General features: G+C 40.3%; 1 protein-coding gene across 4 annotated transcripts in view; it reads left to right on the top strand.

The window, feature by feature from the left end:
* The first annotated feature begins 4,980 nt into the window (after positions 1-4,980).
* Positions 4,981-11,913, top strand: part of ush2a (Usher syndrome 2A (autosomal recessive, mild)) — a 233,519-nt gene continuing 226,586 nt past the window's right edge. The window contains exons 1-4 of one of the 4 annotated variants that reach the window (XM_039794828.1): positions 4,981-5,503; positions 6,046-6,848; positions 7,429-7,643; positions 7,796-8,014. In XM_039794828.1, the coding sequence (XP_039650762.1) occupies positions 6,240-6,848; positions 7,429-7,643; positions 7,796-8,014 (1,043 nt within the window). In that variant the 5' untranslated portion in view covers positions 4,981-5,503; positions 6,046-6,239. The remainder of the gene's footprint in view (positions 5,504-6,045; positions 6,849-7,428; positions 7,644-7,795; positions 8,015-11,913) is intronic. The other 3 variants (XM_039794826.1, XM_039794827.1, XM_039794825.1) reach the window with 3 other exon arrangements.

The raw sequence follows: 11,913 nt of genomic DNA, 5'->3' as shown, positions 1-11,913 counted from the left end.
TTTGGGCTTTTTCACTTTTTAAACCTACAACATACACAAAAAGATATATAACACAATAAAAGAAAGAAAAAGAAAAAAAAAAAGCATAATATGAGCACTTTAAGTTACTTTTTAACCAATTCTTTTAGTTGCCTCACCCCAACCACACCTTAACCATACCATTGTTCACTTGCCATGTACGGTAAAGGGCATTAAATGTTCAAATAGTTTCAGTGCCAGTGGATTTGTCAGAGGAGCCACACAGAAATTGACATTTGAGGAAAATCCGACTTTAAGGGACATTATAAGTGAATGCAGAATTGCTGATGGCAAAGTGTTAACCGCAAGACAGCGCCTTAGCTGTAAGTTTATTTTCAGAAGTGTGTTTTGCAGTCTCTTTTTCTCTACATTCTGCCCTCTCATGGTCAGAAATCAATCCAGCAGTAAGTTTTACTGCCAGCTAAACTTTTAATGTATAATTCCATACTACACCGACAGTATTGTTGTGCCTATGCAGCCAGTGATGGGCAATATATACTGTGACTCTTTTTAAGAAAATAAATAAAAAAGATTCTGTGCATTTAGTAGGTTGATTCCCATGGGTGAATCTAAGTGATAATAGTTGCAGTAGTAGTGCCCCAAGCTAATAATATAGCCTTGACAGGGGAAAGGTGATTGGCATAGACAAAATGTGTGTGTGAAAGACTGGATGATTATGTGTATGTGCATTGTCAAGAGAGGCAGGAGGTTAATTCAATCCTATAGAAACGCAGCATGGAGGGGATTGGACGGCACAGCCCTGAGGGTGTCACTGGCCTCGCCCCCAATAGGGGGCAAAAAGCTTTCGCAGACACACACACACACACACACACACACACACACACACACACACACACACACACACACACACACACACACACACACACACTGTGACTTAAGGGTATAAAATCTGAGAAGCCTTGGAAAAGCCAAATTGTTTTTATATCTAGTTTCTGGTGCATTTCATTTAGATTAAAATATATATCTATTTATAGAAAATTCCGCATAAAACAAGGACAAGAAAGAAGAGGACATTTAGAGAAGAGCAGTGACAGAGGACGGTAAGAGGGATTGAGGGCATGGAAAGGGGAGAAGGGAATAGAGTGAATGCAGGAAAGAATGAGAGTGGTATGTGTGGGAGAGGTGTATGAGAGGAGGACAGAAGTGACCAAAATAGAGTATAGACACAAGCGTGACGCAAGTGGCAAGGGAAAATGAAAGAGATAGCCTAAATAAACCTTAACACCATCACAGCAGAGTACATGTTCTGTCAGACCAGAGATTTGATGTATATGCATATTTGATGCACACTAAATTAAATTTAAAAGATTGGGGTACAAAGACCGTAAAAAATGTCCATTCCAGTTCCATCCCCTCTTATAATGTTTTGTGCAAAAAAATGACTGGAGGAAAGATACTGGAAAAATATAGCCATAGTGCCTAGCCTAGCCATAGTGATGACGCATCATGGTGTTGGTATCTTGATGTGAAGGAATCTGCTGAGAGTTTAATCACTATGTGAATCTATAAAAATCGACCTCGTCTGAGTTGGTATTGTTTTGTGCACCAAAGTCATAAAAAAAAAAAAAATGTGAAGAATGTTGATGTTGTTGTTATTCATACGCTGCAGAGGTTTTGACCACTAACCCACTAACTAGTTTTATGACTATTGTTCTGTTTTAAAGGTCCCATGGCATGACTTTTTTTTTTTAACATTAATATGAGTTCCCCCAGCCTGCCTATTGTCCCCCAGTGGCTAGAAATGGTGATAGGTGTAAACCGAGCCCTGGGTATCCTGCTCTGCCTTTGAGAAAATGAAACTTCAGATGGGCCGATCTGGAATCTTGCTCCTTATGAGTTGATAAGGAGCAAGGTTACCTCCCCTTTCTCTGATTTGCCCGCCCAGAGAATTTGGCCCACCCATGAGAGAGAGACATCATGGTTTTCAAACAAGCAAAGTGGCAGTTGGTCAAGGCCAGACCCCCACCCTCCACCTTGCCCCCCTCCTCTCTCCTCCTCAATAGCTACAGACACAGAAATGGCACATACTAAGGAAAGCTCATTGTGGGACTGGCTCTAGTGGCTGTAATTCTGCACCAAGGCAGAATTTCAGGAAAGAGACTTCAGATACAGTATTAGGGGATCACTGAGGATATAAAAGCATCCAAAGAGGACCATGTCATGGAACCTTTAATGTATGTATTTATTTTGCCTGTGAAGCACTTTGTGACTTCCTGTGATAAGTGCTATACAAATATACTGTAACTATATAAACTTTACGTACTTACTTTGTTAGCAGCGCTATGAAGAAACATTTTTAAAGTGTGCCATTTTGTTTGTGTTGTGCACACCAACAAGCACACATGTGCCAGCATGTATTGAAGTTTTTTAGACCTCAGGGGTATACACAATATGTTTTGGTAAGAAGCACTTAATGTAAACAAAAGTTTTGTTTATTTAAACAAAAACTCCACAATGCTCCTTAAACCTAAAATATATGAATATATGCAAACATACGTGCACACAGACATGCGCACACACACTGAAAAAAATCTGAAATCAATCTCGGCCAAGTGATAAACTTGTACTCACCAATATACACCTGTTATTCAGGAGATAAAATGGCTCTTGAATGCATGATGCCTAAAATGTGCGTGTGTGTGTGTGTTTGTGTGTGTGTAACATCTCCATATGCACAACCTAATATTGCATTTTGCTAAAAAACACACAGTCCAACCATCAATTTATTCCACTTTTCCTAATCAGCAGCGAGGCCAAGGATGTCTCCATACATATTCATGCTGCTCTGGAGACTCAGAGAGACGATACATTTACCATATTACCCTTAATGTTATTAGACCAGCAAACACAATTTAGCCAAATATAAGTCATACATTAGTAATTTAGAAAATGAGACAATATTAATTGTGCGATCGTCATCCGGTTTTAATCCCGTTTGTGTGATAGCACTTCAATCTCTGGAATTGAATGCGTCTGGCTGAATAAATTAGTACAATCAATGTATGACTAGATTCTCTGTCATGTGGACACACTGTGTGCAAATCTATGCAAATGTCTTATGAGGAGGGTATAAGAGAAACTCTTCTTGGCTAACAACGCTCTTGATGATCACAGCCTACCTGACGTCACTTTCACCCTCTCAGAGGGAAAGAAGAAGGTAAAACAAGGAAAATCTCTTTTCTGGGTAAATTATCACGGTATGTGAATCTGTGCTTGTGTAGAGATGCACAGACTGCCCCTCTCTGTCACTAGGCAGTTTTTCTTGATTCATTTAAGCATTGAAAACATATTATCATTTTGTTGGCCTATGAAGAAATCTTTCATCATGACTCTTTTTTTTTCAAATGTATATGTAGATAAAGGTTATGACCTTTCTTGAAAATATTTCAGATCAAGTTCATTGTTTTCTTCCTCCACTTTCTACTCCCTCTTCTTTCTTTCACTTTCACCATTTTTTTTCCTTCTCTACCCCTTTCCTTCCTACCTCTATCCTAGCCCCTAGCCACCTCCCCTCTCCTCCTCTCCCCTCCCTTTGCTTCTCTCTGCCTGGTATTGATTAGAAGGCGAACCTCTAATCTCCTTAAGGTCATTAGGAACACTTAATTAAAACCTAGTTAGAATGCCTTTGTTCAACCAAAGCAAATTGCAGCTGTTCAAACGCGATTAGTATGATAACGTAAAAACTTGTCGGCAGGGAAAAATATAAGAGAGGGTCTTTTTTGGTGGAAATGTTTACACAATTTAAATGCAGAGCGCTTAAGCAATAAGCACACATTGGAAGTCTAAACTATTGTATACTTGAGCCAGTGCTTCTGCTGTGTGTGTTGATAGGATTGTTTAGGCTATATTTTGCTAGTGGATGTTCAGCTTTATGAAACTAGAGGTTAATGCATTTATCTGGCTTAGGTTAGATTTATTCAAATTTTAGATTTGTCTAACATTGGTTGTTTTATATGCTTGAAGTAAAACAAAGAAATATGCAGAAAAAAGACAAGGTCAAATATATAATAAGATGTATAAGATCTGATGTAACAGTTTTCTCTTGTTGTCATGTTCATACAATCAGTATTAGGCTATATATCCTCGCTTTCATATACAGCTAATAGTGCAAGTAGCATTTGAATCGCAAATGATAAAAGAAAGGAAACAATTCCCATCAACTTTATAGTTAAGTTAGGCTACTTTTTATTAGAATGGAGAGCTAGAACCGTTTATCTACATTAGCCTAGGCCTATATATTTTTTTCTGTTACTGAATTTGATGATTTCAATCTTTATTATAAGATTTTACATCTCATTTTACAGTACACTCAGACTTTCACGCACACACAGGGAAATGCCCACATGTATAGGCCTAGGCTAGGCTACTTAAAAAATATTATTTTCTAAATTATCAACCATGTATCATATGACATTCACAGCAGCTATAACATACATAATTTGGTCACTTTTATATACAGGGCTTCATCACAGGCACGCACTGTAATTAGTCATTTGTGGCTAATTGTTACCAAGGCCCAATTAATAACACACATAGCAGTACATCCCGGGTGACTGCCATTAAAATGCTGACAGGAAAAGACACCTTGCCAGCTCTTTGCCTCTCATTCTGGCATTCCTACAATGTAAAGGACCTCCTTTCTGTTTGTATTTTCTCATCAGTGTCATAATGCATTGCACCCTTAAATGGTGATGTAGTATTTTAGTAAAAAAAAAATTTGACAGATAGTCCATTCAATGATTTTCATCCTACACTCTCTTTGGCAGGAGCCATGGGCCGGAGCGGATCACCGTTGCCTAGCGACGGCAGTAGCGTTCCTCTTTTCTCTGAGAGCCACTTGTCTGAAACCCAGACGCATCCCACGTAGGTGGGGGGTAAAGCATTACTACCAGGCAGGGGGTAATTAGGCTTTTAAAATCGCATATTAATGCCTCGCTGTCACGGACATTCTTTAGCATTCTGTAACAGATGCAAAGCGGATATGTCGCACTGTTTGTTCTCACGCCGACCCCAGGGCTCTCATGTTTCCGTTACTTGGCTCTGAAAGCTGTAACGTTGCCTCGTCGTTACTTTGCGCCCAATATCCTGCCGCCTGGAGCGCTTCTGGCCAGATGGCGACTGGCGGTAATCTCCTTAGCACCGCGTGCCGCATGTTCTGATTGAGAGAGGTACGACAGAGAGAGAAAAAAAGAGGAGCTTTGACAAGTTCAGCTGTATTGGCATTCAGTTGTTTTTTTTCCCTGACGAATTGTGGACTAGAACGACGGACAAAATAACTCAAGTCATGTTTTGAGAGGACTATTTTTTCTACTGGAGTGGCGTCTGCTATCGCTGACAGACAGGTGTGGAGAAATACAGGTAGTTAGCTTGTTTTGTCCGACTCACGCCAGAGCAACAAGTGTTGTTTGTTGACGCTGCACTTGTGATGAGGATAGAGCTTTGTGCTGGGAGTCAACACCGACAGGTAACCACAAGGAGCCACCAGATACTTTAGCATGTCACAATATCTGCATAGATATTTATAAATTTGCACGGCATATAGCAGACGTTATTAGATACACTGTGAGCTTTCCTATTTTCCAACCCACATTGTAGGCAAGAGAGGGTCCAAGTAATTCAGCCCTATAGAGATGACTGCACTGCTGGCCTCTTTTTGTGTGTCAAAATGTGAAATTGAAGCTGATAAGTATTGTAATGAAGAGAGCTTTGGCCTAAGCCTCAATTTCCAACAAACTTATGTGAAAACCCGTTCAGTTGGATAAAAACCTGGAGGCCAGATGCCAGAGGAAAAAGGGCATGTTTAATTCAATGGAAAATGAAGAAAAGGGGAAAGCAATGTAGCAGTATCAGTTGAGCTGTGCCTCCATCAAGCTGTACATGATAGTGTAGGCTTTGGCTAGGGAATAGCCTGCATGGCATTTCACTCTCCTCAGATTTGTCTCATGTTGGATTTTGGTCTGACCAAGTCTCTCTTTCCTTCTCTCCTTCTCTCTTTTCCCTCTCTAGATTGTGAAATCCTACCTATCATGTGAAGGCTTTGGTTGTGGTTTGTGTGTTTGTGTGTGTGTGTGTGTGTGTATGTCTGCGTATGTGTGTGTGCGAGTGACAGAGACAGTGTAACAGAGAGCTAAGCTTCGTAGCCTCACCCTAGGGGCACTGGCCTGTAAAAAATGTCCCTGTAACCCCGGAACCATGAAACCATGACAGTCATCACTTATTCAAGCGTTGCTGGAAGGCTTCCGAAAGAAATCCAGGTTCTTGAACATCCCTCTGCCCCCGAGAATGTTGCAGAACCCAGGTTTTTAGAACCTCAGACCATGCAGGACCCCTTGGAGAACCCGATTCTAGAATCTCTTGGGGTCAAAGGCCAGAGATGGATGGAACAGAGAGAAGATGAAGGAGAAACGAAGGGAGAGAAGGCAAAAAGGAAGAGACAAACATGGAGCAGAGGAGTTAGCAGAGAGAGGATGGAGAGAGTAAGGAGAGAGGAGCAGTGTAACTTAAGGAACAAATGCAACAAGAAAGTTAGAAAAGACCTTAAAAGTTGGGGGAAATGCTTGAATGGAAAAGACGAGAGCAAGACTGATGTCTCTGGGATTCTGCCAGCTGCAGAAACGGAAGGTGAAATCAAGCAAACGGAGAAAAGGATGGCGAAAAGGAAGACAATGCCTGTTTTTTCTTGGCTATTTCACCTGAAAAACATCACTGAAACAGTGGAAAACATGATGAAAGGGATGAGGTGGCATCAGATCTTCCTCTGGTTAACCCTCCTCCTCTTCAGCCTGTGTCCAAAATCTGCTTCATCACAGGTAAGAGTGTCTTTCAAGAGCCAATTGTAATTTGTGATCCAAAAACTGGAAGAATAATTAACAGACAATGTACATATGAATATTAATTATTTTAAGACTATCAGAGAGGCCTTTTTCACAGCAGACATTTTGACCTCTCATAGTATGAAAAGCACAGGTGTTACTAATAACATAAAAGATGTCTCTGTTCTGTTGAAGTTTCCCAGTAAGTAATGACAGTGTGACAGTGTGCCAGCATGCACAAAACCAGGGCCCTGAAACTGAAGCAGCTAAATGGCAATAATAAATCAGCATTATTCACATTTTTATTCAAAAAAACTGCCCTAATACATTGTAAATGTACTGTACAGTATGTGTGATGATAAGAGGTTTGCTTGCTAATTCTGTTATGCTATATCATAACCCTATATAACCCATAGATTTCATTGTATAGCACTTTGAATTTTCCAAACTGCATTGTAGGTCATCATTATTGTATCCAGATGTCTCAGGTTGCTGCAGCCACACAAAAGTATAAGTGGCAAGAGAGACCCAGATTAAATAGAATAATAATAATTGATAAAACCATCTTCGTTCTTAGGGAAATTTCCCACGAATGGAGAACATTGCTGCCTTCAAACCTTTGTCCACCTCTCCGGTTCGTTCCACCTGTGGGGTTCCAGAGCGGAGCAGCTACTGCCAGTCGCCGTCCTCCCAGACTGAGCTGATGACATGTTATCAGGCCTTCTGTATCCAGGAGTGTCCCTATAGATCCTCCACACCTCCGTATGCCCCACTGCTTCTGCCTGCACACAGGTACGTACATCAAATTTATAGTAATGTTATTACGGTTTTTCAGAGGGTTTTAGAAGACCTCTGACTTTTCAGTTAATGCAAAATACAAAAATAAAAAGAGAGAAACCTTTTTTAAGAGAAAATATTAACATATTTAAACTGTTTTCCACCAGGGGTACCTGTGTAACTGAGGACAGTAATGACACTCGCCCTGGGACTCAGACAGAGACTGGAACCCCTACCAGTTCAGATGAGGTTGCTGGTAGATCCAGTAGTGTGCTGTTTCGGCCAGTCCAGGATGGATGTCTGGTCTCTCCCCCCTCACAGAAACTAGGAGCGTTGGGTTCCCTCACCCTGGCATTGTGGATAAAACCAAGCACTCCTGGAGAGATGTAAGTTTAAGTTTTTTTTTTTTTTTTGAAATCATTTTCAATTATCAATGACAATAATCCGTCAATTGCATAGTTGGAGATACTGTATGAGGCTTTCTTTTAATGCTCAGTTTTTTAATTAGATAGATAGATAGATAGATAGATAGATAGATAGATAGATAGATAGATAGATAGATAGATAGATAGATAATTTATGGATGAATGATCTTAGCTAGCTAATTTATCTCTGGGTAGTCCAGTAAATTCCATGCAAACATAAGTAGATTCTGATTAAAGTAAATGTTCTCAAAGTATCCTGATTTTACATTTAACAGCAAATTTGAATAGCCAGGGATAAATGGTATAGATAACTGATGGATAGATTCTGATCTCTGTAAAAAAACATTAGCCCCAAAGACACATTACACCTTCCTGTTCATTTGGCACGGCCAAAAAGAGCAATACTAGCATCATGTTTCATCTAGCAAGCGTTGTTAATACTTTATTGGTAAAGGAAGAGGTAAATAAACTGACAGCTCCCATTGCCTAGATAAAAACATGTTATATTTAATGGGAAATGGAAGAGTGAAGAGAAATAACAATGCAGTGATACAGACAAAGTTGTTTTTTATTGGTATACAGTATGAGGATATACTGTGTATATTCAAATCCTTGGAACCTGAGTGGCAGAAACAAAACAGAAGGAAAGAAAATGGGGAATAATAACATTTGTGTAATAAGTATGAGTCACAAACACTGATGTACCGTATCAGAGTAGTCCATCACTAGCCTGTGCTACTGATGAAATACAGCGCCCTGCTGAAAACGCACACTGCTGTGATGTATAGTCAAATGTCTGTTCGGATAGGATATCTAATATGATTTTCAAACATCGAAAGTGAATGAAAGTGAAAGCCCTGTGATATTGATCTAATAACAAGAAGCAATTAGGTCAGGTCTGGTCACGTCAGTATCACTATCAGGAAATGTTGGCCAACAACTGGCTGTCATGTCCTTCTCAGACATGTGGAGTGTGAGAGAAAGGGGATGAGAGTGGGCTGGTATGTTGCAGGCAGGGTAGGGATGGTGCAGAGTTACACAGATCAGCTTGCACACACACACACACACACGCATGCACACACACACACACACACACACACACACACACACACACACACACACACACACACACACACACACACACACACAAACACACACACACAAAAAGCACAAGCACACACAAAAAGATCAGTTGGCTTTACTTGGCAGCCCCATCTCCTCCTCCAGCATACAGCAACACTCAAAGTAGATTGAACAACATGGGATTCTTTGTCCTGGAACTAAAAATACACTACACATATATATTTGTTAGTGAAATCTAGTATCTAGTAAAAGACTACTCCACCGATTTTACCATGGCACTCCTGTAACATTGTTGGATTCACGATGGACACTTTAGAAATAAAACGATAAAAATGTATTCAGCAGAACCAGAGATATCATCTTTTTTATTCCAGGCATTCTTCTTCCTTGTCAAAACCCATGGATGTATTAAGAGAACAAACCTGGGGGCCTACATTTCCCACAATGCAATTTGACTGCTGACAGTTTGGTCGGAGATTTGTGTGTGTTTTGCTAGTAGCTCCGAGCTGTTAGCCTCAAGCAGAGCTGAGGAGCGGGAAACAGAAGTCTTGTAAGCTCACTTCTTTCTAACCAAACACCCTCGGATTTGTTTTATTTTCAAACTTGAAGTCTTCAGTTCCATCAGACACTGACTCAAGTAGGGATGGGAATGGAGAACCAGTTCCAAATTGTCTGATCCATCCAAGGGGGTAAGCTTTGCTTCACAACTCGAACCTCCTATGGCGCCATTTTGACGCTACAAAGAGATCACCTCCCGTTAGCATTCCACTGACTAGCATACATTTTGGCGCCACTTTGACAGCGAATAACTTTACATCAGAAATGTTTAAAGACTTTATTTGTCCATTGTTTATTTCTAAAGAAACACGACAATGTATAAAAGGCTCCATTACCTTGTACCTCACGTTATGGCTCCGTAGCAGACGTTTTTGTAAAAATAGGCTAACAATTGTGTCATAACCAAGTGACTTACTGTCGCACAGTAGAGGAATTACCGTATAGTACAGGAGAAGCTCGCAGGCAGTTTCGACTTACGTTAGCTGTTTAGGTTTAATTACTAATGTTAACTAGCATGTTAGTTAGCAATAATTAGCCTGTGCTTATGTTATCTCCTTACATATACCTACACTCTCCGTCTCTTTAAGATTGGGAATGATTGAGATTTCTCTTTGCACAGCTACTAGAAGACTTATAACTTTCAGACACGTTGCTCACGTCACATTTACGTTGTCTCTGTCAGTTGGAGGCTGCTCAGTAAAGCAAGAGATCACCGGAAAAGTGCTTCTAACAGCCTTCACTGGTCTCCGTCCAGAGCAACGGGGTCTATTGGTCCATTATATATATGTCAATGGATCCATCAGAATCGTATGCCTCAGAGCTTATCCAGTGTTTCCCATACATAGGTTCTACTTGGGCGCCCCACCCTGGTAGATTGAGACCCGCCCAGGTAGAAAAAATACGAATTACATTTATTTTCCCAATCAACGGTGTATATGTAGTTTATTTTTTATTAATTTCAGCCTTTTAATGGAAAGGACAGCTAGACATGAAAGGGGAGAGAGGGGGTAGACATGCAGGAAAGTCGTCCAGGTCTGACTCAACGTCACATCCTGGGCCACCCACCACCACAAGTAAATTCTCAACTGTTACCAATTCCTTTTATCGATGGAAGCATGTTTTTCTGACTGTTGCACATTGCGAAACAATGATGTCAAACTGCTGGAAACATGCAACAAGAAAGAGTCATGGCGGAGAGAAAGAAATAGTCCAAAGCATGGCTTCATTTTATAAAGAAAAATTAAACCAGTGCTGTTTCTAATGTCTATAAAATTATCATTTTAAGTAATGTTGGAAACACCAGCCAAATGCTGAAACATATTTCCATGCAACATGGGCTTAAATTCCAAGAATGCCATGTATTTGACACTCTACCATGAGTGCCACTGCTTCCCAACCGAGCAACACGTCCGTTACCGAGGGTAAATATCCTATTATAATAAATGTATTATTAATAACAAAATTATGATAATAACATGAGCGCCACGTGGGCAGGCTTAGCAGATTTTTCTAAGAAAACCTAAATGAAAACAAATGCTCTACAAATATTCTCATTTCATTCTCATTCTTGTTCAGACTCAGAGATCATAAAACCGTTTCATTGATGCTGAAAACCTGTGTATGCCTTCTTTTTTCCACACTAAATTTGTATCAGGAATCATGAAGGTATTATTCAATGAGAAAGGTATGTTAAGTTTTGAAGAAGAGCTAGTTTTGAGGTCCCCAGGACATCCTTCTTCTTGTATCTGCGCTTAAGATCAGCCCTAAAATGTTATGGAATACCATGGGGAAACAGTCTTGAGGCGCACCCAGTCATTAAATGGTTTGTTGATTTTCCTGTGAGAGGATTAGCGTCCAAGATCTATGCTAAACTGTTGCAAGTATCCATAGGATAACTCCAAATAGCAAGGAAATGGGAGCGAGAGCTGAGCCCTGAGGGGAACACAATTAATTGTGAGACAGTCTGGGACAACATTTTCCATTGCTCCAAGAACCCAAATCACCAGCAGATCCACTTCAACATATGTCATAGGACATATTGGACTCCTCAGAAGAGATACGTCTCTAAAGTCATACACACTCTTGAACGTTCTGTCAACCTGAACAAACTGGAACTTTCCTGCACATGGTCAGGGAGTGTGAACAGGTGCATGAGTTCTGGAATAAAACCACATCAATAATATCTGATGAGGATAGGATGTCTTGACTTCCTCCTGACC

The sequence above is a fragment of the Perca fluviatilis genome, chromosome 3 (assembly GCF_010015445.1).
Source record: "Perca fluviatilis chromosome 3, GENO_Pfluv_1.0, whole genome shotgun sequence".
Taxonomy (NCBI): domain Eukaryota; kingdom Metazoa; phylum Chordata; class Actinopteri; order Perciformes; family Percidae; genus Perca; species Perca fluviatilis.
This window is presented reverse-complemented; position numbering and strand designations above follow the sequence as displayed.